This window comes from Choloepus didactylus, chromosome 17 (assembly GCF_015220235.1).
Source record: "Choloepus didactylus isolate mChoDid1 chromosome 17, mChoDid1.pri, whole genome shotgun sequence".
NCBI lineage: Eukaryota > Metazoa > Chordata > Mammalia > Pilosa > Megalonychidae > Choloepus > Choloepus didactylus.
In genome coordinates, this window is record NC_051323.1 from 74,893,869 (window position 1) to 74,921,460 (window position 27,592).

General features: G+C 42.0%; 1 protein-coding gene across 1 annotated transcript in view; it reads right to left on the reverse strand.

Moving 5' to 3' along the window:
* Positions 1–27,592, reverse strand: part of LOC119512148 — a 237,717-nt gene that overhangs the window by 78,874 nt on the left and 131,251 nt on the right. The window contains exons 14-18 of the mRNA XM_037806639.1: positions 9,752–9,856; positions 7,207–7,290; positions 5,036–5,140; positions 2,389–2,472; positions 282–386 (exon numbers count right to left, since the gene is read on the reverse strand). Of these exons, the coding sequence (XP_037662567.1) occupies positions 282–386; positions 2,389–2,472; positions 5,036–5,140; positions 7,207–7,290; positions 9,752–9,856 (483 nt within the window). The remainder of the gene's footprint in view (positions 1–281; positions 387–2,388; positions 2,473–5,035; positions 5,141–7,206; positions 7,291–9,751; positions 9,857–27,592) is intronic.

Here is a 27,592-nt window from a genome sequence, read left to right on the forward strand (position 1 = left end):
AAGCTGGTTCTTGTCCTCTGAACAGTGTCCAGAGCATGAGAACCTGTCTGACATGTGCAATTCAGGAATCACTCCAAACACAGGGAAAATTACACTTTAGACCATAGACTTCCACAGTTGGTAGAAGGTTGCATGGAGGATTTTGACAACTCCTTCTTTAACATCTCAAATTGCCATTGTCCCAAAAGGTTAGAGAATGCCATAAGGATGTGGTCAGACATTTCACACAATAAACAGGCCTTAGAAGATGAGCACTCATAAGTCTAAAAAGATGTACTTACTTGGATTCATGACGTTGTTTGTGGTTGACTTGGCTGATGTATTTCGCATTTCATAAAATTTTGGATTATATGTAACTTCAGAGACCCCTTGCCTTAGAATTTCATCTTGAGTAAAGTAAACAAAGGCATGTTAATACCAGCACTATGGCACTGAGATCCTTTGCTCTGTACACAGAGCTGTCTAGCAGCACAGTGAATAAATGACACAAACTCAAGGGATATGTGATTTTATGTTCTAAAACAGCTCCTCTCTGGGAAGGGAGCTCCACCTACCTAAATCATTTCTGAAAAATTATGATTGCACTATTTGTCCTGGACAGAGAACTCAGCCCACTAAAAAACATACATCTACAAATGTTGCTCCAAACCTCTTGGTATTTACAGCTGAAATTTTCTTTTCTGCCCCTATTGTCATTCCAACACCCCTCTGTGTGAATATCAGCTGCTGTCCATAAAAATTGGGGGAGGTTTGGGAGTAGAAAGGAAGCATTGCAGATTTTATAAATTCAGAGAGCTTTCAGTTAATACAACTATTTATAATACTTCATTACTATATTGTAATATATATATATATATATACCAAATCAACATTCCCTTTTAAAGCTATCAGGTGTCTATCTATATGTGCTGAGAACAGTTTTACTTCCCCATACGAGTTACCTTTACTAGCTTCAGAAAAATATTGACAGCAATCACACTGATTTAGTATTTGTTGTGAGTCCTTTTTCAAAGTTTGTTGGAATTTTAGTGGGTAGTCTACTCATTATAGAATAGATGTTTATGTTGGGAATACGTGACTCCAAGAATATTAATAGTTAGAGTCATTCAAAAATGAGTCTTCATTGCTAGGCCTTCTTTGATGAACACTTTGACAACCAAGTCCTGTTGCTCAGCAGAACCGAGCACTGTGGTCATGAACTAACAGTGCAAAGGCCGGTTCTGGGACGCCCTGTGCAGGCGAGCGGGTCCTCGGGAGATGGAGCCTCCCAAGCCCAAACCAGATACACATCCTCAGAGGAACTGACTCCCTTCTACGTATGGGGGCCTGGTTCACAGAGATGGCGGTCACCTGTAAGGACAAGTCCTCTGATTCCTAGACATTAATCCTGAAATCCCGGGGAGTGGAACGGCAGGAGCTTCTGGATCAATTCATTCATTCAACCATGGTCATCTATCAGTCAGGCAGCCAGTTAAAGCAGATGTACAGAAGCCTCTTTTTCAGCACACATGGAACAGGAGCAAACCCAGAATTCCTGAGAGGGGGCAGCTCCTGCAAGGGCCCATATCACATGTAGAGATGTCCCTTTTACAAGCAGGAATCAGCAGGCATTACTCTGGGATCCCAACCTCTCTCACCCAACAGCTCCAGACCCAGAGAGAAGCATCAGGGCTCACACTTCCTCACAGCCCTTTCTCAGGCCAAAGGCGATTCTCAGGCTCAACCCCTGACCCCACAGCACAGGCACCAGGCAGGAGAGACTTCACTGGAAATTGGACCCTTCCTTGAGCACACAACTGCGGGTCTGAAACTTTGTGCTCAGGCTCAGCTTTCTGATAAAGAGGACTTTCCTGGGCGTTAGATCTCCTCAAACGTGAAATGAAGGACCTGGACTATACCAGTGAGTCACACCTGAAATCACCTTAAGGGCTGTGAACTCGTGAAACAAAGGCCTCACTGCAGACCAAGGACTGATCAGGGCAGCAGGATCAGGGAGCCTCTTTGTGGCCACATCCCCAGGGGCGCCTCTTGCTCCTTTAGGGCTGAGACCAGGGGAAAGTCTGCCTGAGCCTCAGAGTCCGGCTGTCCCTAACCCGTGCAGAAATCCCCTCTGCGTCTTGATCATGGCAGACGTGACTCAGCTGGTTGAGTAATGCTCAGGCTGCTGCACAGGGAACCGCTCTGGGAACCAACCTCCTGTCAAGTCACAGTGATGATGTTCTACCTGCTGTTCCATTTCCTGGGAGGTGGACACTAGATTCTTGCCTCAAGCAAAGCACTCTCCATCCCCCCAGAGCAAAGAATGGGTTAACTGGGAGGAAACCACAAGACCAAATTGCAATTCTATTCAAATAAAGCATACATGTTTCACTTGAGGTGGCTACTTACAAAATATTTTAAGCATGCTATCCTCTGGCTTAAATGAACTTGATGCAAATTCAGTATTTTGCAAGGTCTGTGGCTGGGGATAACCTAGGAGAAAATAAACCATTGCTGTGGTTAAATATTTCATTAGATCTTCACGCTTTCTGAATGATTAGCATGTGCATGGCCTGTTCTGCGGAACTGGGCATCGGACAAGACTTTCCATGCCAAATTTGAACCCTGCGGTTGTGGACAGTGTAGTTCTGCGGCACGTGGTCTTTGTCTGGGAACTGGTAGGAAAGGCGCCAGCACACAGGATGGCAGTGTGTGAAGAAGGGCGGAGAGAATATGTTTTTCACCTGATGTAGAATCTGAAAAGTAACCTACACTTATTACTCACTATTATCATCTACTATGAACTGCAGTAAATGATGCCCATTCAACGACGGTCCTGTCATTGGTGAGTTGGGGCTGATAAAAGAGACTTGGATGCACATCCCAGTTTTTTGAAAGCAAAATTTTCATTTCATTCTGGAATCATGCTGCACGTGGCTACCTCTGGATGGGAATAAATTCTGCTAAATGACTGCAGTAACCTGTGGAGAACATGAGCTACATTTTCAGGCTTTTCTTGAAGGTTGTGATGGTCTCACTGTCCTGACCCTGTATCTTGACACAAGTGCAAGGCCAGACCTTTCTTCTAGCCTGCAGGAGAGTGGGAAAGCTGATCAGGGAGGAGAAAGCTACCCCCCAACAATGAACAGGTTGGTAGGGCCCCAGCACCCACCTATCCTGGGTGTCAGAGAGCACTCAGAATTGTCTGTAAGGATGTGATTTTCCAACACAAAATGATGATAAAGCTGATCTTCACAAGGTTTACTGAGAGTAATCTGCAGAGACACTCAGTAATCTGTGCTCATGACCCCCATGCACTAGGGACATAGGTAGAAAGGTCTGTATGGTGTACTTTGTCGAATGATTTCAGGTATGAATTTTGGCCCAATAAATGACAAACGTGCACTTCTGTTTCTGAGACATTGATCAATCTTTACTTATTTTTAATCATACACACACTTTGCTAAATATGCTTGTCATACTATGTTGTCAAATGAGCATGATACACCGTTGTGTAGGAAAAAGTCATTTGGGGGACTGAATCACGTCTCCCAGAAAATATGCTCAGGACCCAACCCCAGTCCTGTGGGTGTGAACTCATTTGTAAACTGGATCTAAGAAGAGCCTGTTAAAAGAAGGTCAAAGAAAATCCGTGTTCCTTAATCCAATATGACTGGCATCCTTAGAAGGAGAGGAATTTGGACATGGAACTGGGGGCCCAAGACAGAGATCAAAGAAGACTGGACATCCTGAGACAGAGCTTGGGAGTGACTGCCAGCGGCCACCAGCAGGATGCAAGACGCAGGAGGAGCATGGCCTGCCACATCAGAATATGGGCTTTTAGCCTCCACAACTGTGAGAAAAAAATGGCTGTTCTTTAGGCCAAATATTTGGGGTATTTATTATAGCAGCCCCGTCAAACTCAGACAGCAATCAACTGTGTGGTAAAATATCGAGTTTTATGTTAATGTGTGGCTTATAAAATGCATTGGCAAAGAGGTTTGTTAGAAAATTTGTTTACTCATAGTCTTATATTTTCACATGGCACAAACACCTGCCTCATCCTGAAAACTAATCACTCTTTTTCAATTTTCTCTCTAATACAGACAAAGACCACATTTATGTGTATTTTTCTACAGATAGGGTTAGTTTGCACATTTTAGGCACATATATAAACAGCTTCCTCTCTGCTTTGGTTTTTAAGCCCTAGTGTAAAAGGAGAATTTTGCTCTGTCAGCAGCCCTGTCAAACTCAGACAGCAATCAAGACTATGCATAAAACACCGAGTTTTATCGTATTTGTGTGGTATATATACAGTGCATTGGCAATGCTAGTTTGTTATAAAATATTTTTACACATACACAGTCTTATAATTTTAACATGGCACAAAAACCTGCCTTATCCTAATAGCTAATTACCCTTCTTCAATTTTCTTCCTACTGCACACTGAGTCCACATTTAAACGTTTCCTTGTATTTTGTACATATGGGGTTAATTTGCACATTTTACGCAAATATAACCAGCTTCTTCCTCTCTGCTTCGCCTCTTGAGCACCAGTGGAAAATGAGAAGTCTGCTCTGCTCCTCCGTGGAAAGCTTTTACAGTGGCTGTGGCTGCAGGGTGGGGTGATGGGGAGGGACGTGGGGAAGCAGGGCTTTCCTGAGTCCCATCTGTGACTGGGGCTCACATGCACCTTGACCCAGCAAGTGCTGCAGAATGGAAAGTAATGAAGCCAGCCAGGGCTTGTTCTACCAGGAAAGGAAAACCGCACTTGCAAAGTGGATCGTGTCTTCTGAACTGTGTCCAGAGCATGAGAACCTGTCTGACCCATGCACTTCAGGGATCACCCCAATTACAAGGATATTTACAAGTCAGAACATAGACTTCCATAGGAGATGGAAGATTATACGGAGGATTTTGACAATTCCTTCATTACCATCACAATTTCCCATTGTCCCAAAAGGTTAGAGAATGCCATAACGATGTGGTCAGACATTTCACACAATGAATAGGCCTTAGAAGATGAGCACTTATAAGTCTAAAAAGATGTACTTACTTGGATTCATGACGTTGTTTGTGGTTGACTTGGCTGATGTACTTTGCATTTCATAAAATTTTGGATTATTTGTAACTTCAGAGACCTTTTGCCTTAGAATTTCATCTTGAGTAAAGTAAACAAAGGCATGTTAATACCAGCACTATGGCACTGAGATCCTTTGCTCTGTACATAGAGCTGTCTAGCAGCACAGTGAATAAATGACACAAACTCAAGAGATATGTGATTTTATGTTCTAAAACAGCTCCTCTCTGGGAAGGGAGCTCCACCTACCTACATCATTTTTGAAAAATTATGATTGCACTATTTGTCCTGGACAGAGAACTCAGCCCACTAAAAAACATACATCTACAAACGTTGCTCCAAGCCTCTTGGTGTTTACAGTTGAAAAATCTTTTCTGCCTCAGATGTCATTCCAACACCCCTCTGTGAGAATTTCAGCTGCTGTCCCATAAAAATTGGGTGAGGTGGTGGGGGCAGAAACGAAGCATAACAGAGTTTATAAATTTAGAAAGCTCTCTGTTTATACAATCATTGCTAATACCTCATCGTTACATTTAAATACACACACACATACACACACACGCACACTAAATCAACGTTGCCTTTTAAAGCTTCCAGGTGTCCCCCTCTATGTGCTGAGAGCAGTTTTACTTCCCCAGACAGGTTACCTTTATTAGTTGCAGAAAGATATCAACAGTAATCACACAGATTTAGTATTTCTTCTGAGCCCGTTTCAAAGGCTGTTGGAATTTTAGTGGGTAGACTACTCATTTAATAGAATAGATGCTTGCATTAGGAATATATGACTCCAAAAATATTAACACAGTCATTAGGAAAATGAGTTCTCATTACCAGCTGTTTCCTTAATGAACATGTTGACCCATGGTTCCTGAAAACGCTGCTCAAACAGAACCCAGCACTGCAGTGGTGACCTAACTGGGCCAAGGCCAGCTCTGGGATGGCCTGTGCAGGTGAGCAGATCCTCGGGAGATGGAGCCTCCCAAACCCGAACCAGACACACATCTTCAGAGGCACTAAAACCCTACTACACATGGGGGCTGGTTTCAGAGAGATTGGGGTCACCTGCAAGGACAAGAACAAGTCCTCTGATTCCTAGACATTCAACTCTAAAAGCCTGCGGAATGGAATGGCAGGAGCTTCTAGATCAATTCATTCATTCAACCAGGGTCATCTATCAGTCAGTCTGTCATGTCAGTCAGTCAAAGCAGATGTACAGATGCCTCTTACATAGCACCCATGGAAGACAAGCAAATCCAGAATTCCTGAGAGGAGGCAGCTCCTGGGAAAGGGCCCACATCACATGTCGAGATGTCCCCTTTTCAAGCAGGAATCAGCAGGCTTCGCTCTGGGTTCCCAACCTCTCCCACTCAACATCTTCCGACCCAGAGAGAAGCATCAGGGCTCACACTTCCTCGCAGACCTTTCTCACGCCAAAGGTGATCCGGAGTCTTGACCCCTGACCCCACAGCACAGGCAGACAGGAGAGATTTCACTGGAAATCGGACCCTTCCTTAAGCAAACATCTGTGTGTTTCGCTGGACCTTTCTGCTTGGGTTCAGCTATCTGCTAAAGAGGATTTCCCTGGGCTTAGATCTTCTCAAATATGAAATAGGAGTATGAACTAAGGCACTGAGACCCCCTAGAATCACCTGGGGGGCTTGAAAACTCCTGATGCAAAGGCCCCACCGCAGACCACAGACTGATCAGGGCAGCAGACCAGGGAGGCTTTTTGTGGCCACATCCCCAGGGGCGTCTCTTGCTCCTTTAGGGCAGAGCCCACAGGAAGGTCTGCCTGAGCCTCACAGCCCAGCTGTCTCTAACCTGCGCAGAAATCCCCTCTGCGCCTTGATCATGGCAGACGTGACTCAGCTGGTTGACGGGGGGCCTGACAGGGTCCAGTTAATGACCCCTGGCGATGCTCATGCTGCTGGGCAGGGACCCGCACTGGGGACCAACCTCCTGTCAAGTCACAGCAATTATGTTCTACCTGCTGCTTAATTTCCTGGGAGGTGGACAGATTCTTGCCTCAAGCAAAGTACTTTCCATCCCCTCAGAGCAAAAAATAGGTTAACTGGGAGGAAACCACAGAGAAGATTGCCATTCCATTCAAATAAACCAGAAATGTGTCACCTAAGGAAGCTACTTACCAAATATTTTAGCCATGCTATCCTCTGGCTTAATTGAACTTGATGTATATTCAGTATTTTGCAAGGTCTCTGTCTGGACATAACCTATGAGAAAATAAACCTTTGCTGTGGTTAATCTTTCATTGAATCTGCAGGATTTCCTTCTGAATTTTACCATTTGCAAGGCCTGCTCTGAGGGACTGAGCACAGGACATCATGTTCCACTCCAAATTTGAATGAAAGCCCTGTGGTCGTGGCCAGTGTAGTTCTGTGGGACTTGGTCTTCTCATCTTGGGACTGATGAGAAAGATGCTGGCCCACAGGATGGCTGTGTGTGAGGAAGGGGGAGAATATTTCTTGACCTAACGTGGAAACTGAAAAGTGCCCTTCCCTTATTACTCATGGTTATCTTCTACTATGAACTGTATTAAACGATGCACGACCAAGGATGGTTGTGTAATTGGTCAGTTGGGAGTGATTAAAGGGAGATGGATGCACATTCTGTTTCTTTTCAGCAAAATTTCTGTATCGCTCAGGAATCATGACGACAAAGACTGACTTTGACCATGTTGGAAGCATGTGGCTTTCTAACTGAGCAGAATATGGAAAAATGCCAGCACCTACTCTGCACACATGCACACTCTGAGCCTGTATTTGGGAGGGTCGCAGAGGGCCTGCCGCTCAATCTGTTTCTTAAGCAGAAGGAATCTGATTTTCTCATTTATTGTAGTCAAAATAAAGGTGCAAGGGTGAATGGGGTGGGTCATCCCCTTTCCGTGGGACCATGGAGACGTGCGTGTGACCACCTCTGGATGGAAATGAGTTGCACTAAATGACTGCAGCAACCTGTGGAGAGTGTGAGCTATATTTTCAGCCTTTTCTTGAAGATTGTGATGGTCTCAGTGTCCTGACCCTTTATCTTGATGCAAGGCCAAGGCTAGACCTTTCTTCTAGCCCCCAGGAGAAGGGGAAAACTGACCAGGGAGGAGAAAGCCAGCCCCCAACAATGAGCAGGCTGGCAGGGCCCCAGAACCCACGTATCCTGGGTGACACAAAGCACTCAGTAAGTGTCTGCAAGGATGTGACTTTCAAACTCAAAACCATGATAAAGCTGATATTCACAAGGTTTACTGAGAGTAATCTGCAGAAACACACAGTAATCTGTGCTCGTGACCCCCACACACTCTGGGGACATTGGTAGAAAGTCCTGTAGGGTATATTCGAATGATTTCAACACAATAGACGACAAATGCACCCTGTTTCTGAGATATTGTTGAATTGTTTGATACAGATATTTTTAGTCATACACATATTTTGCTAAATACATTTGTCATACTATGTTGTCAAGTGGGCATTATGCATCATTGTGCAGGAGAATGATGTTTTGGGGGCTGAATCAAATCTCCCAGAAAGTGTGCTCTTGTCCCAACCCCCAGTCCTGTGGGTGTGAACTCATTTGTGAAAAGGATCAGCGAAGAGCCTGTTAAAAGAAGGCCAAGAATAACCAGTGTTCATTAATCCTGTATGACTGGCGTCCTTAGAAGGAGAGGAATTTGGACATGGAAGTGGGGGCCTAAGGGAGACTGATCGTCCTGAGACAGAGCTTGGGAGTGACTGCCAGCGGCCACCAGCAGGACACAAGATGCAAGAGGAGCATGGCCTGCAGACACCAGGATTTTGGACTTCTAGACTCCACAACTGTAAAAAAAAAAAAAAAAAAAAAAAAAATGGCTGTTCTTTAAGCCAAATATCTGTGGTATTTATTACAGCAGCCCTGTCAAACTCAGATGGCAATCAAGACAATGTGGTAAAATATCAAGTTTTATCTTAATGTGTGGCTTATAAAATGCATTGGCAATGAGGTTTGTTAGAAAATTTGTTTGCTCATAGTCTTATATTTTCACATGGCACAAACACCTGCCTCATCCTGAAAACTAATTACCCTTTTTCAATTTTCTCCCTAATGCAGACAAAATCCACATTTATATGCGTATTTTTTTACAGATAGGGTTAATTTGCACATTTTAGGCATATATAACCAGCTTCTTCCTCTCTGGTTTGGTTTTTAAGCCCTAGTGAAAAAGGAGAATTCTGCTCTGCTCCTCTGTGCAAACACTGCAAGGTTGCTGAGGCTGCAGGGTAGACTGGTAGGAGGGATGTGGGAAGGCAGGGCTTTCCCAGCTTCTTTCAGTGACTGGGGCTTGCATGCACATTGATCTATCAGGTGCTGTCGATGGAAAGTAACTATGCTACATGGGGCTTGTCCTATGAGGAATGGTGAGCACAATTGCAAAGTTGGATCTTGTCCTCTGTGTCCAGAGCATGAGAACCTGTCTGATGTGTGCACTTTAGGAATCACTCCAAACACAAGGATATTTACTTTAGATCATAGACTTCCATAGTTGATGGAAGGTTGCATGGAGGATTTTGATAATTCCTTCTTTAATATCTCTATTTGCTGTTGTCCCTGAATGATACAGAATGGCAAAAGAATAGGGTTGGATATTTAAGACAATAATTAGGCCTTAAAAGATGAACATGAATAAGTCTAAAAAGATGTACTTACTTGGATTCATGACGTTGTTTGTATTTGATGTGGCTACAGTACTTCTCATTTCATGAAATGTTGGATTATTTATAACTTTGGAGATCCTTTGCCTTAGAATTTTATCTCAAATAAAGTAAACAAAGGCATGTTAATACCAGCAATATGGATTTGAGATACTTTGCTCTGTGCATGTGTAGAGCTGTCAATGAATACAGTAACTAAATGACTCAAACACAAGGGATTGTGACTTTATATTCTAAAACACCCTGTCTCTGGAAGGAAGGTCTGGCAACCATAATAATTTCTCAAAAATTATGATTGCATTAGAGGTCCTGGGCAGTAAACATTGTGCACTATAAAACATACTTCTACAATTTTGTACCAAAACCCTTGGTGTTTACAGTTGAAATTTTCTTTTCAGCCTCTGTTATCATTCTAGCTCCCCACTGTGAGAATTTCACCAGATGTCCCATAAAAATTGGAGGAGAGACTGCCAGAAAGATGGCAGAGGGAGTGAGCACCTTCTCCGACCATAAAGGAATGCAACTAGAAATCAACGATCACCAAAGAACCAGATCTTTCACAAATATGTGGAGGTTAAACACACACTCCTAAACCACCAATGGGTCAAAGAAGAAATTGCAAGAGATATCAGTAAACATCTAGAGATGAATGAAAACGAAAACACAACATATCAAAACTTATGGGATGCAGTGAAGGTGGTGCTGGGAGGGAAATTTATAGCTCTAAATGCATATATCAAAAAGCAAGAAAGAGCTAAAACCAAAGACCTAAGTGAACAACTGAAGAGGCTTGAGAATGATCAGAAAACTAACCCAAAACCAAGTAGAAGAAAAGATAAAACAAAGATTGAAGCAGAAATAAATGAGCTGGAGGAGGTGGGGCAAGATGGCAGAGTGGTGAGGAGCAGAATTTCGTCTCTCCACTAGAGCAGCTGGCAGTTAACCAAGAACTACATGAAACAGCGTTTTCGGGGTCTCCAGTAACCAGTCACACATTGGACACAAGTTTGGAATTGGAGGAAAAGCTGAGATCGCAGCGAACATTGTAAGTTCCCCGGACCAGGGGTCTGGCGCCCCTCCCCACCCAGACCTCACAGACTGTCTTGCTGCCGGCTCCCTGAAAGGGGGAGAAAAAAAAAACCAAAAAACAGCAATCTGCTGAGGGCAAGAAGGGAGGCTCAAACCAGCCTCAACTGCAGAATTAATTAACAAATTAATTAACTAACTTTGGGAGCTGAGGTGCTAAAGAAGGGCTGGGCTCCAAGAAGTGGGGGCACGTAAAAGCGGGCACCCATTCCCAGACTCCAAAAAAGCCATTTTTTTTTCCCTTACATTTTGTCCCTTCTGGCTTCTCACTGATCCCTTATCTTTTTGCATTTAAACAGCCCCTGGCAGGGGTGGAACTGAAGCGGTTGGAGAGTAATTATCAGACAATAGCCCAAAGCATATCTTTAAATGCTCTATTCTGACACTGACAAAACTTCCAGGCTGGGGAAAGACCTTTAAAAGAGACTCTTTTTTTTTTTTTTTTTTCCCTTTTTTCTTTTTCTTGATTTTTTTCCTACTTTTTTTTTTTAATCTAAAAGTAATATATGTGGTTATTTTCTATTGGAAAGCCCAGGTTGAGGGACTAGGCTGGGCTTGAGGGGAGACAGAGTACCCACAGTGCCTTTGAATTCTGTATTCACTACTGAAGGCCTCCAGCCCCGTCTTTAATTGGCAACTCAGGCTGACCAAGGAATCTACCTGGAGAGGCCCCAAAGAGGAGAGGGGAGAAGGGAATAGTGCCCCTGAGAGACAACTGCAGTTCTGAGGATTGGGAGAGTGGAGGGAGGCCTAGCTCAACTGGCAGTCCTCCTTCTGGGAATTCAGACCCCAGGGGCTGGAATTCAGATTCAGGCTTCAGTCAGCCACGCCCCCGACAGGATCAGAGTCACCAGAACTAAAGGCTCCACACCTCCTTACACTGGTGGGGGAGCTGCGGGCTGGCCAGCGCCACCTGCTGGACAGGAGAGGAAAAGCACCAATTCTAAAGGCCTCATAGGAGGGTCTCATTCTCAGGAAAACTCCATACCCTCCCAATGAGACCTGGGCCTCACTAAACTGGGAAAATCTGACTAGGGTCGGCCATATCTGAGGAGACCCACTCACAAAAAGGTTACATAGAGGCAGAGCAAGAAACAGAAAAAACAAGAGGGGAAAAATTCTGATCAACTAAATAGAACCTAAGTTAGAGGTCTAGAATAAGCTGAACTGAATAACAGAGGCCAGAAAACAAAGCCAACCAACAAGAAAACCACTAGGTAAAAGACAGAAAACAAGCTCCAAAATAAACTAATCAAGAGAATCAGATGCCTAGACAACTTAAGATAACAAGCCATATCAGGAAACACGAAAACATGGACCAGCCAAAGGAACAAACTAATAGCTCAGCTGAGACACAGGAGTGGAGGCAAATAATGCTAAATAAATTTGATGAAATGAAGGAAGATATAGCAAAAGAGCTGAAGGATATAAAGAAGACACTGGCTGACCATAAAGAAGAATTCATAAACTTAAAAAAAAAATGGCAGAACTCATGGGAATGAAGGCCACAGTGGAGGAGATGAAAAACACAATGGAGGGACACAACAGTAGATTTGAACAGGCAGAAGAAAGGATCAGTGAACTGGAAGACAGGTCATTTGAATTCATACACACAAAAGAACAGATGGTGAAAAAAATGGAAAAATATGAGCAGGGTCTTAGGGAGCTGAGTGACAACATGAAACGCACAAATATACGTGTTATGGGTATCCCAGAAGGAGAAGAGAGGGGAAAAGGGGCAGAAAGAGTAATAGAAGACATATTCACTGAAAATTTCCCAACTCTTATAAAAGACAGAAAATGAGAGATTCAAGAAGTACAACGTACCCCAAATAGAATAGATCCCAATAGACCTACTCCAAGACACTTACTGGTCAGATTGTCCAATGTCAAAGACAAAGAGAGGATTCTGAAAGCAGCAAGAGAAAAGCAATCCATCACGTACAAGGGAAAGTCAATAAGACTATGTACAGATTTCTCTGCAGAAACCATGGAGGCAAGAAGACAGTGGCATGATATATTAAAGATACTGAAAGAGAAAAACTGCCAACCAAGAATTCTATATCCAGCAAAACTTTCCTTCAAAAATGAGGGAGAGATTAAAACATTTTCAGACAAACAGACACTGAGAGAGTTTGTGAATAAGAGACCGGCACTACAAGAAATACTAAAGGGAGTGCTACAAGCTGATAGGAAAAGACAGGAGAGAGAGAGAGTTGGAGAAAAGTGCAGAAATGAAGATTATCAGGAAAGGTAAAAGGAGAGGAAGAAATAAGATATGACATGTAAATTCCAAAAAACAAAACGGTAGTAGAAAGTACTGCCCTTACAATAATAACACTAAATGTAAATGGATTAAACTCCCCAATAAAAAGACACAGACTTGCAGAATGGATTAAAAAACAGGACCCATCTATATGCTGTCTACAAGAAACTCACTTTAGACACAAGGACAAACATAGACTGAAAGTGAAAGGTTGGAAAAAGATATTTCATGCAAACAACAACCAGAAAAAAGCGGGAGTAGCTATATTAATATCAGACAAGTTAGACTTCAAAAGCAAAACAATTAAAAGAGACAAAGAAGGACACTATATATTAATAAAAGGGTCAATTCATCAAGAAAACATAACAGTCATAAATATTTATGCACCAAACCAGAATGCCCCAAAATTCATGAGGCAAACACTGCGATCACTGAAAGGAGAAATAGATACCTCTACAATAATAGTTGGAGACTTCAATACACCACTCTCATCAATGGATAGAACATCTAGACAGAGGATCACTAAAGAAACAGAGATGTTGAATTGTATGATAAATGAACTAGACTTGACAGACATTTATAGAACACTACATCCAACAACAGCAGGATACACTTTTTTCTCAAGTGCTCATGGAACATTCTCTAGGATAGACCACATGTTGGGTCACAAAGCAAGTCTCAACAAATTTAAAAATATTGGTATGATACAAAACACTTTCTCAGACCACAATGGAATTAAGTTGGAAATAAATAAAAGGCAGAAGTTCATAAAATTCACAAACATATGGAGGCTAAACAACACCCTCTTAGAAAACCAGTGGGTAAAGGAAGAAATTACAAGAGAAATTAGTAAATACCTCGAGGCAAATGACAATGAAAACACAACTTATCAAAACTTATGGGATGCAGCAAAGGTGGTGCTGAGAGGGAAATTTATTGCCCTAAATGCCTATATTAAAAGAGAAGAGAGAGCAAAAATTGAAGAGTTAACTACTCACCTGGAGGAATTAGAGAAAGAACAGCAAACTAACCCCAAAGCAAGCAGAAGGGAAGAAATAACAAAGATTAGAGCAGAAATAAATGCAATTGAGAACAGGAAAACAAAAGAGAGAATCAACAAAACCAGAAGTTGGTTCTTTGAGAAAATCAATAAAATTGATGGACCACTGGCTAGGCTAACAAAAAAAAAGAGAGAGCAGATGCAAATAAATGCAATCAGAAATGGGAAAGGAAATATAACTACTGACTCTGCAGAAATTAAGGAGATAATGAGAAGATACTATGAGCAACTATATGCTAATAAACTAGACAACTTAGATGAAATGGACAACTTCCTAGAAAAGCATAAACAACCAACATTAACTCAAGAAGAAATAGATGACCTCAACAAACCAATCACAAGTAAAGAGATTGAGTCAGTCATCAAAAAGCTCCCAAAAAGGAAAAGCCCAGGACCAGATGGTTTCACGTGTGAATTCTACCAAGCATTCAAGAACGAATTAGTACCAATCTTGCTCAATCTCTTCAAAAAAATTGAAGAAGAGGGAAAGCTACCTAACTCTTTCTATGAAGCCATCATCACCCTAATACCAAAACCAGGCAAAGATACTACAAAAAAAGAAAATTATAGACCAATTTCTTTAATGAATATAGACGCAAAAATCCTCAACAAAATACTCGCAAATCGAATCCAGCAGCACTTAAAAAGAATTATACACCATGACCAGGTGGGATTTATTCCAGGTATGCAAGGCTGGTTCAACACAAGAAAATCAATTAATGTAATACACCACATCAATAAATCAAAGCAGAAGAACCACATGATCATCTCGATTGATGCAGAAAAGGCATTTGACAAAATTCAACATCCTTTCCTGATGAAAACACTTCAAAGGATAGGAATAGAAGGGAACTTTTTCAATATGATAAAGGCAATATATGAAAAACCCACAGCTAACATCACACTCAATGGGGAGAGACTGAAAGCTTTTCCTCTAAGATCAGGAACAAGACAGGGATGCCCACTATCACCATTGCTATTCAACATTGTGCTGGAAGTTCTAGCTAGAGCAATTAGGCAAGAAAAAGAAATAAAAGGCATCCAAATTGGAGAGGAAGAAGTAAAACTTTCACTATTTGCAGATGACATGATTCTATATGTAGGAAATCCAGAAAAATCTACAGAAAAGCTACTAGAACTAGTCAATGAATACAGCAAAGTAGCAGGCTACAAGATCAACACGCAAAAATCTGTAGTGTTCCTATACACAAGTAATGTGCAACAAGAGGAGGAAATCAAGAAAAAAATCCCATTTACAATAGCAACCAAAAGAATCAAGTATTTAGGAATAAACTTAACCAAGGACACAAAAGACCTTTACATAGAAAAGTATAAGAAACTGCTAAAAGAAATTGAACAAGACCTGAAAAAATGGAAGAACATACCATGTTCATGGATTGGAAGACTAAATATAGTTAAGATGGCAATTTTACCTAAACTGATTTACAGATTCAATGCAATACCAATTCAAATCCCAACAACTTACTTTACAGAAATAGAAAAACCAATAACTAAATTTATTTGGAAGGGTAAGGTGCCCCGAATAGCCAAAAATGTCTTGAGAAAGAGGAGTGAAGTGGGAGGTCTCACACTACCTGACTTTGAAGCATATTACAAAGCTACAGTGCTCAAAACAGCATGGTACTGGCATAAGGACAGATATACTGATCAATGGAATCGAATTGAGTGTTCAGAAGTAGACCCTTACATCTATGGACAACTGATCTTTTATAAGGCAGTGAAGCTGAAGCAACTGGGAAAGAGCAGCCTGTTCAATAAATGGTGTTTGGAGAACTGGATATCCATTTCCAAAAGAATGAAAGAGGATGTCCATCTCACACCTTATACCAAAATTAACTCAAAGTGGATCAAAGACCTAAACATTAGCACCAAGACCATAAAACTCTTAGAAGAAAATGTAGGGCAATATCTTAAAGATCTTGTGAAAGGAAGTGGTTTCTTAGACCTCACACCCAAGGCACGAGCAACCAAAGAACAAATAGACAAATGGGATCTCCTCAAAATTAAACACTTTTGTACATCAAAGGACTTTGTCAGAAAAGTCAAAAGGCAACCTACACAATGGGAGATGATATTTGGAAACCACATATCAGATAAGGGTTTAATATCCCGAATATATAAAGGAATCCTGCATCTCAATAACAGAAAGACAAACAATCCAATTAAAAAATGGGCAAAAGACATGAACAGACATTTTTCTGAAGAGGAAATACAAATGGCTCAAAAGCATATGAAAAAATGCTCAACTTCACTGGCTATTAAGGAAATGCAAATCAAAACCACAATGAGATATCATCTCACACCTACCAGAATGGCCATTATCCAAAAAACAGAAAATGACAAGTGCTGGAGAGGATGTGGAGAAAGAGGCACACTTATTCATTGTTGGTGGGAATGTAGAATGGTGCAACCACTCTGGAAGACAGTATGGAGGTTCCTCAGGAAGCTAAATATAGATTTGCCATATGACGCAGCCACTCCATTGCTGGGTATATACTCAGAGGAACTGAAACTTAAGACACAAACAGACATTCGTAAACCAATGTTTATTGCAGCATTATTCACAATTGCCAAGAGTTGGAAACAGCCCAAATGTCCATCAAAGGACGAGTGGATAAACAAACTATGGCATATACACATGATGGAATATTATGCAGCTGTAAGACAGAACAAAGACATGGATCATGTAATAATGTAGATGAACCTTGAGGACATTATGTTGAGTGAAGTTAGCCAGAAACAAAAGGACAGATTCTGTATGGTCTCACTAATATGAACAGACATTAATGAACAAACTTTGGGAGTTAAAAGCTGACAACACAGGCGACCAGGAGATAGAAAGAGGGCAGAGATGAGCCATTTGATGCTGAAGGACTACAGAATGTTTAGGATTGATTGCATAGATCCAGAAATAGATAGCATAATACTGTGTGATGGTAGCACGGTATTGTAAGTACACTGAACAAAGATGTCTGTGAGTAAAGCTGAAAGAAGTGGGATAGGAGAACGTATGACACCAGAGGTAAAGACAGATGATAAAGACTGGGACTGTATAACGTGGCAAAAACTGGAGTGGCCAATGACTGTTACTAAATATACAAATATAAAAATGTTTGTGCATGTGGGAAAGCAAATGAATGTCAACCATGTAGAAATTTGAAAAAGGGATGGTATTCAGGAAAAAACATAATCAAAGCAAACTGGAGTCTATGGTCAACAGTAACATTGTAATATACCTCCATTAAATGTAACAAAGGCAATACGCCAATGCTAAATGTATATGAGAAGGGGATATAGGGGAGTAATATGGGATTCTTGGTAGTGGTGTTATTTGTTGTCCTTAGTAGTATATTGTATTGTATGACATGTTATTTTTCTTTTTATCATTTTTTCTTATTGCTAAAAAAAAAAAAAAAAACAATTTTTCTTGTACTAATCAGTATTTTCAAATGCTGATTGTGGTGATAAATGTACAACTTTATGATGATACCATGAACAACTGATTGTACACTGTGGATAAATGTGTGGTATGTGAATATAACTCTATAAAATTGTAGGAAAATATATATATAGGAGTAAAAGTGTTGGAGAAAACATGGTGAGAGGGATGATGCCTCACCAATATGGACTAACTACAATGTGTAAACTCAGAATTGAATCTTAGAACATAGCCTAACGTGGACACAATAATTTTAATAGTCCCTAGATTGTAAGCTCTTACAGCAGTTAACTCTATCCCTGAAGTGTAAGGCCTATCTCTAAACTTTGAGATGCTGATCCCCTAGCGTATGTTGTCACAAACATTGGTACTGGCGGTTTGATGTGCTGAGCCCTCGAGCATGGGACTTGCCCTTATGAAGCTCATTACCACAAAGGAGAGTCTAAAGTTGTATGTAATAGTGTCTGGGAGTCTCCCCCTGGGTACCTCTTTGTTGCTCGGATGTGGCCCTCTCTCTCTCTAACTGAGCCATCTCGACGGGTGGACTCGCTGCCCTCCCCCCAGTGTGGGACCTGACTCCCGGGGGTGTGGGTCTCCCTGGCGATGCGGAGTATGGCTCCCGGGGATGGGTGTGGACCCAGCATCGTGGGACTGAGGGTGTCTTCTTGACCAAAAGGGGGATGCAAAATGAGAAGAAATAGTTTCAGTGGCTGAGAGATTCCAAATGGAGTCGAGAGGTCACTCTGGTGGACATTCTTATGCACTATATAGATAACACCTCTTAGGCTTTAATGTATTGGAATAGCTAGAAGTAAATACCTGAAACTACCAAACTCCAACCCAGCAGTCTGGACTCCTGAAGACAATTATATAATAATGCAGATTACAAGGGGTGACAGTGTGATTGTGAAGACCTTGTGGATCACACCCCCTTTATCTAGTGTATGGATGAGTGGAGGAATGGGGATAAAAACTGGGGGACAAATGGGGTGGGATGGGGGGATGATTTGGGTGTTTTTTTTTTTCACTTTTGTTTTTTATTCTTGTTCTGGTGCTTTCTGATATGGGGAAAATGTTCAGAGATGGATTGTGGTGATGAACGCATAACTATGTTATCATAGTGTGGACAGTGGATTGTATATCATGGATGATTGTATGGTGTGTGAATGTATTTCAATAAAACTGAATTTAATAAAAAAAAAAAAAGAAGAAATAAATGAGCTGGAGAAGAAAAAAACAATACAGAATTAAATAAAACCAAAAGTTGGTTCTTTGAGAAGATCAACATGATTGACAGACCCTTAACTAGACTGTCAAAGTCAAAAAGAGAGAAGACCCAAATAAACAGAATAAAAAATGAGAGTGGGATAATTACTACAGATCCTGAAGAAATTAAAAAAAAAAATCAAAATAAAGATACGATGAACAACTGTATGCAAACTAGACAATTAAGAGGAAAGGGACTATTTTCTGGAAACACATGAACAACCTAGACTCATCTGAGAAGAAATAGAAGACCTCAACAAACCAATCACAAGTAAAGAAATCCAATCAGTCATGAAAAATCTACTTACAAATAAGAGCCCAGGGCCAGATAGCTTCACAGGGGAATTTTATCAAACCTTCCAAAGAAGAATTTGACATCATTCCTGTTCAAATTCATCAAAAAAAACTGAAGAAATGGAAACAATATCTAACTCATTTTATGAAGCTAGTATCACTCTGAAAACAAAACCAGATCAAGATACTACAGAAAAGGAAAGCTATTGGCCAATCTCCCTAATGAATATAGGTGCAAAAATTTTCCATAAAATACTTGCAAATCAAATACAAAGGCACATTAAAAGAATTATACACCCTGACCAAGTGGAGTTCATTCCTGGCATGCAAGGGTGGTTCAACATAAGAAAATTAATGTAATACAGCACATTAACAAACTGAAAGGGAAAAAATCAAATGATCATCTCAATAGATGCTAAAAAAGCATTTGACAAAATTCAACATCCCTTTTTGATAAAAGCACTTCAAAAGGTAGGAATTGAAAGAAACTTCCTCAGTATGATAAAGAGCATATATGAAAAACTCACAGGCAGTACAGTACTCAATGGTGAGAGGCAGAAAGCCTTCCCCCTAAGATCGGGAATGAGACAAGGATGCCCGCTGTCACCTCTGTTATTCAACAGTGATCTAGCCAGAGCAATTTGCCAAGACAAAGAAATAAAAGGTATCCAAATTAGAAAGGAAGAAGTAAAAGTGTCATTATTTGCAGATGATATGATCTTATATTTGTGTGCCAGTTTGAATGTATTATGTCCCCCAGAAAAAGCCATATTCTTTGATGCAATCTTGTGGTGCAGACATAATAGCGGGGATTAAGTTGGAACGTTTGGATTAGGTTGTTTGCATGGAAATGCGCCCCACCCAACTGTAGATGATAACTGATGGGATATTTCCATGGAGGCATGGCCCCACCCATTCAGGGTGGGCCTTGATCAGTGGAGCCATATAAATGAGCTGACTCAAAGAGAAGGAACTCAGTGCAGCTGTGAGTGACGTTTTGAAGAGGAGCAAGCTTGCTAGAGAGGAACATCCTGGGAGAAAGCCATTTTGAAACCAGAACTTTGGAGCAGACGCCAGACACATGCCTTCCCAGCTAACAGAGGTTTTCCGGACGCCATTGGCCATCCTCCAATGAAGGTACCCGATTACTGATGTGTTACTTTGGACACTTTATGCCCTTTAGACTGTAACTGTGTAGCCAAATAAACCCCCTTTTTATAAAAGCCAATCCATCTCTGGTGTTTTACATTATGCAGCATTAGCAAACTAGAACAATTTGGAAACAATCTACTTTGCAGACTTGGAAAACCTAGTCATCAAATTTATTTGGAAGGGAAAGGGGACTCGAATTGCTAAAAACATTCTAAATAAGAATGAAGTGGGAGGACATACCCTTCCTGACTTTAAGCCTACTATAAAGCCGCTCTGGTCAAAACAGCACAATACTGGCACAAACACAGACATAATGATCAATGGATTTGAATTGAGAGTTTGGAAATAGACCCCCAGATATACAGTTGACTGATTTTTGATAAGGCTCTCAAATACACTGAGCTGGGACAGAACAGTCTCTTCAACAAATGGGGCTGGGAGAAATGGATATCCATATCCAAAAGGATGAAAGAGGACCCCTACCTCACACCCTACACAAAAATTAACTCAAAGTGGATCAAAGACCTCAATATAAGAGACAGCACAAAAAAAAAACTCTTAGAAGATAATATAGGGAAACATCTTCAAGACCTAGTTAATAGGAGGTAGCTTCTTAGACCTTACAATGAAAGCACAAGCAACAAGAGAAAAAATAGATAAACAGGAACTCTTCAAAAATCAAAAGCTTCTGTACCTCAAAGTAACTTGTCAAAAAGGTGAAGAGGCAGCCAACGCAATAGGAGAAAATATTTGGAAACCATATATCTGACAAGAGACTGATATCCTGCATATATAAAGAAATCCTACAACTCAAGGACAATAGTACAAACAACTCAATTACAAAATGGGCAAAAGATGTGAAAAGGTATTTTTCCAAACAGAAAATACAAATGGCTGAAGAACACATGAGAAAATGTTCATCTCCACTAGCTATTAGGGAAATGCAAATCAAAACCACAATGAGATACCATCTCACACCAGTAAGAATGGCTGCCATTAAAAACAGGAAACTACAAATGCTGGAGAGGATGTGGAGAAATTGGAACTCTTATTCATTGCATGTGGGAATGTATAATGGTACAGTTGCTGTGGAAGACAGTTTGGCGGTTTCTCAGAACTACATATCGAATTACCCTACAATCTGGCAATTTCACTTCTCAGTATATACCCAGAAGATCTGAAAGCAGTGACACAAACAGACACTTGTACACTGATATTCAGAGCAGTATTGTTCACAATTGCCAAGAAATGGAAACAATCCAAGTGCCCTTCAACAGATGAGTGGATAAACAAAATGCAGTATATACATATGATGGAATACTATGCAGCAGGAAGAAGGAACAAGGTCCTGAAACATGGCAACATGGATGAACTTGAAGATATAATGGTGAGTGAAATAAGTCAGACACAAAAGGAGAGATACTGTATGTTACCACTACTGTGAATTCCCTGAAAAATGAAGAATCAGTGTCTTGTAATGTAGAATATTGGGGACTTAGTGATAGACAGAGGCTAGTGAAGGGCGAATTATAATCTAATATGTTCAGATATATTAATGAGGGTGAATTCAAAGGTATGGGAATGGATGGGGCGATGATTTATTATGGGATTATAACTATCACAGCTGTACTGAAGGTGAATACGATTGAAAGGAGTTGTTTAAAGGCATATATCCCAAGATCAGCACTACAAATATTGATAGGAGCTTGCATGATATACTTCCAAGGTATGACAGTGGTACAGAGAGTTGACAACAGAGTTATATATGGAAAAAATCTACCTACTGCATACTAGTGATTATAATTAGTAAAAATACCTTACTAGTACCGCACAGATACTAGGGACAAATAAATAAGGGTTGAAAGAGTTATGGGGTGTTTTGGGTCATAAGAATTATATTAAAGGGAGAGTGATGAGGATTGTACACTTAAGTGATGATAATGTGAGATGGGGATGGATTATCTTGGACAGAATATATGCTATGTGAATTTAGGAATCCCCTATTTTGTAAGTCAAGCCCATAATGTTGAGGCTTTCTTTTGTGAAACTAATCGCTGTAAAGGGGAGGCTGAGTCCACCTGTAATCATGCCTAGGAGTCACCTCCAGAAAACCTCTTTTGTTGCTCAAATGTGAACTTTCTCTCTCAAAGCCTAACTCTGCAAATAAATTCATCACGTTCCCCCTGACGTGGGACAGGACTCCCCAGGTGAAGGAGTCTCCCTGGTGATGTGGGACACAGATTCTGGGAATGAGCCTGACCCTGTTATCGAGGGGTTGGGAGTGCCTTTTTGACCAAAAGGGAGAAAAGAAAGACAGTAAAATAAGGTTTCAGGGGCTAAGAGATTTCAAATAGAGTTGAGAGGCTGTCCTGGAGGTTACTTCTATGCAAGATACGATAAGCCCAATTCAACAGTAGTCCCCAAAACCCTAAAGAATACGCAGATCTCTATCTGAGACTCCATAGTAGTTTCACTCACTAAGTTTATTCTTCAGAAAGTTAAATCCTCCAGAGAGCTCCTATGCCAACTGAGTCCCAAAACCCAAAGAAAATACCGTCTTCAAGAACATCAACCAGATGTGTCCCCTTTTCCCATAATGTTGACACCCCTTTTCAACATGAACAAGTTTGGGAAAGTGATTAAACTAGAAGAAGGCGTAGCAACAGACAAAAAGGAATTTAACAAAATATTACGAATACTGAATCTCTACATAATTTTCTTTATCTTCGTTGCTGTGGTATTGGAATAGCTGGAAGGAAAGAACTCAAAAGGTGGAACTGTAAACCTTAGCATTTCTTGAAATTGTCTCTATAGCTATTTGTTAAATTGTAATCTGAAAGTTACCACCTTTTTGTATGTATATCTCACAATAAGGCAATAACTGAAACTATGGTAATGTAACCAATAATGTTTTTGGCAATTTCCTATATAGCTACTTGTTAAATTATATTTCAGAAGTTGCGTACCTAATAAACTTTCTTCCTGGTTACTCTGTGCTGTTTTGTGCCTTCAAATTCTTTCTTGCAGCATAGCCAAGAAACCAGACCCAAATCCAGCAACGTATTTTTGAGAACTAGTGTGGAGACACTTCTCCTTTCCGACTGGACCAGTAAGTCATGTCTATTTGACCGGGAGGCTTAGCCCTGCGGGTGTGCTTTTTCTTCTCGCTTGACTCATTGTTCTCTTCTCCTACGTCCTCATGCAACTCTGTGTGTCAAGGAATCTGGGGGCTCTGATCTGGCTCCCCAGGGACATAACCTCGGTCTATTCTGAGTTCTCTGGTTCCCTTCTCAGAGGTGGCAGGAGCCCATCACCATGCCGTGCAGATCCATGGAGACTCAGAGCTGGGGTCATGCTGCCCTTGAGACCTGACTGGGGACTTTCCCTGTGTCATGCAGGAGTCCAGTGGAAGCTAAATCAAGCCCCATCCCCGTGTCCCTCTCTCTCTCGCTCTGCCTCTCTCTCTCCTTGGTTCTCTGAGACTTCCCACACTCTCTCCTTTCCTCCCCTCTGGGGATCCAGACCCTGCCTCCTGCTGGATTCTCTCTTCACCTCTTCCACAGAGGTCCTCTACGGTCCATGAGAGTCTCTTTCTTTCTCCTCTGTCTGGCTTTCGATGCCTTCTACTACATTCCATCTTTTGTAACACAGGATTCTGGGCTAAGGATTCTTGTACCACACAAGGTGTTCTCTTTAACATTCTAGGGAGTCTCCTCTGATCTATGCTTATGGGAATTGAGTATTTTCCGATGGGAATGTCTCCCCTCTAGGCCTTGATTGTTTAGTTTCTTTTGAGACCCACTGCAGCCAGATATAAAACTTCCCTTCTAGAGCATCCTCACTTTTTAGCCCTCAGAAAATAGGAAACTAGAGGACAAAGGTATTCCCAGAAGTGTTGTCCTAGACTTCTCCCAGGTGGAGCGGGACCCCACCTTGAGGGTGTAGTTCCAGAAATCTCCTGGAGAGGAATGTCCTGGGGACACCCAGCAACACGTCCTGAGGATGCCCAGTGACTTTACTCCCCATGTTGCTGGTGGAGAGAAAGAACTCCTCAAGAGTTTTGTCCTGGAATTCATCCAGGCAAGGCCCAGAAAACCCTCGGAAGCATAGGTCCAGATCTCTCTCAGGGAAGGTACTATATGAGGTTCAAGGCCCTGACTCTTTGAGACCCTTGTTGTGGAATTCTTCCAGGCAAGGCCTGGGAACCCCCTGGAGGCACAGGTCTAGACATCTCTCAGGAAAGGCGCTATATGAGGTTCAAGGCCCTGACTCTTCCAGACCAACATCGTGGAATTCTTCAGGCAATACCTGGGATCCCGTGGAAACACATGTGCAGATATCTCTCAGGAAAGGTGTCCTGGGGATGCCCAGCGACTTCACTCCCCATGTTCCCAAAACGTTGTGCTAGAGGAGAGGCTGCAAGCTACTCTATTTCCTTTTCCAGAGAAAATGGGAAATACCAACAGTCAATATAGGCTTAAAGATAGGGAAGCATAGCCCTCTAATGGGACTCTCAATTATAATACCATCTTCTAGTCGTAAAAGACAGGGAAAATTGTCAGAGATTCCCTGTGCCCAGGTGTTTATAGCTCTCTATCAAGACAGAATTCTTTTTTTCTGTCTTGTGTCTTGTGTTATGTGCTCATGTCTCAATTTCCATTTCTGGGGACCCAGGGCCCAGGCTCCCCCTCCCAAATGGGGAATGAAGCCCCACAGCACATAGCAGCCTGTGAGAAAAGGACAGAAGTTGAAGGTCATCAGAACTCCTCAAGGAAGAAAGTATGTATAGATGGTATCGTAAACAAAGCATTGAAACTCCCCTCCTCTGATCACTGTTGATAACAAACATCCAGACCCCTGTGACACAAGACTCTGCTCAAAGTCTGTTCTCATATCCTGTGGAATTTCTTGGCCCTAAACTCTTATAAGATGCCCTTTGTGCTCCCCACACCCTCTGTGGAGTGCTAACTTCCATCTTCCCCAGCTGGCTGCCACCGTGGGACAGTCTCCTGTTAGCAAATCCTAATTAAACTCATGTCTAACTCCCTGCCTGGCATGTGCTTCAGCCTTGGGGCTGAGATGGGTTGGAACAATTGGTGAGCCAGCCAGAAGCCCAAAAGAGCTGCTAGCTGTAGCGGGCATGGGTCCTGGGAAGGGAGAATCTGTAGGTGGGATCAAAAATTGGCCAGTGTATTCCATGTGGGGAGGAATGGCTGCCCTCCTGGACGAATGAGGACCACTGCATGAGTAAGGAGGTGCCTATAACTCTGGAGAGGTTGCTAACTGTTTTGCAACAAATAGCAGGACAACTAAATTTGAGTAAGAAGAAAAGAGATCGCCAAATAGCGGCTGCCATAGCATGGCCCCTGTTGGGGGCCTTGCAGATGGCTACGGAGGCAGAACAAGTAGCAAAAGTTACTGCACGTAGTTCAGAGGAGAAAGTAAAACTAGAAAGAGATATGCACCTTCACCAGGTGGAAATAAAGGACTCTGACTGATTGTCTGCTCCAAGTGGACCACCAGGTAGAGACTCCAGCATGCAGATATGTCCAAGTCAAAGGCGGTAAGTTGCCTCAGGCTCAAGTCTGGAGGATTTTAGCTATTCCAAGATGGGACTCCAAAGTATGGGACCCTATAGACTCCTCCTCAGAAGAGGAAGGGGAGGAAGAATGTAAGGTAGAGGAGGACAAAGAGCCCTGACAGGTGTGCCCCATAACACAACAGATTTGGAAGGCATCATAAGATCAATCCCCTGGGGTTCAGCAATTCCAACCTCCTTAACAGCAATTAGATGGTACTATGAGAGACTATACTCCTGCTGAATTGGATGACTTAGGGCAGCAGATAGACAAAATCTAGGGGGTCCCTACCCAACTGGCTTCTGAGGTTGAGGGTCACCAGATCAGAGGGGTATCACTATCTGGAGTGGAGATGAGTAACTTGGCATCTATTACAACCCACCCTTTGCTACAACACTTGTATGCTATCTCAGCTAATGTGAAAAAGTCCTCCATATTGGGATGGCTGGTTGGCGGGTGGAAGGCTGCATCGCCTAATGAAGGAAATACACTTCACAATACCCCCACCGGCAAAATATGGAGCAGGTACAATATGTTTTAAGGGGGCTAGGAATGAAATGCGCCATTTATGCCTCAACTTTCATAAGTACTGACACTGAAGCTTTTACCACAGGAATGAAAAACACAGTATTGCATACTAACCCTAACCATTAATATTGGCCTCTCATGTCTATCCTATACCCTCTAGCAGGACAGTCTGTTTTCCTCGCTGCTCAGGCTGTATTCAACCTTAGAGAGTCAGAGAGGATGCAGAAAAGGGGGGCAGGAGTAGGGGCAATGGGAAAGGCTCCCTGGGGGCATGATGGCCCTAATCGGGTGTCCTGTAAGCAGATGAGGGTGGATCTCATGGTTGCAGGCACAGAGATAGAGGCTCTATATAGGCAACCTAATGACATGCTGGAAAAACTGTGACACAAACTGCCTATGGACCAGAGATTTATTAAAGTGAACTCCTAAGCCTCTGAGGGAGAAAAGAAATCAGGAAAAAAACCCACCATTCATAGCCCAAGCCCAGGAGCCCTCTGCTTCCCCAAAAGAGGCTTGGCAAGCCCTGTTCCCTCTTCCATAGGAGGGAGGTCGAGATCCCTGGTGGAAAATGATCCCTTGTAAAAGTACCCATGCCTCAGAGGGTTGTGCTTACAAAAGAATACAAACTTCTGAGAGGGCACCAAGAAATCTCAGCCATCATCAAAGAGCTGGAGTGGGTGGGGATAATAATATCCACCTGTAGCCCTTTCAATAGTGCTGTATGGCCAGTATGAAAGCCTGATGGTACACGGTGGATGACAGTAGATTATCAGGAGTTAAAAAAAGTAACATCACCATTGTATGCTGCAGTCCCCAACATTACTGGCTTATTACAAGAAATTAGTAGCCAATTGTGTCAATATCAATTGACAATTGCAACTTGCAAATGCTTTCTTTAGATCTCCCTAGAAAAATCAAGCCAGCTTGCATCCGCCTTCTCTTGGGGAGGCCAAAAATGGACGTTTACTGTGCTTCCCCAAGGCTATGTACATAGCCCAACCACCTGCCACGGTCTCATGGCAAAGGATTTGGCTAAGTGGAAAAGTTCCACAAGCGTGTAACCCTATTTCATTATATTGATGATGTCACGTTAACCAGAAACTCTCTTTCAGAATTAAAAGAAGCCTCGGACTCATTGCTATCTC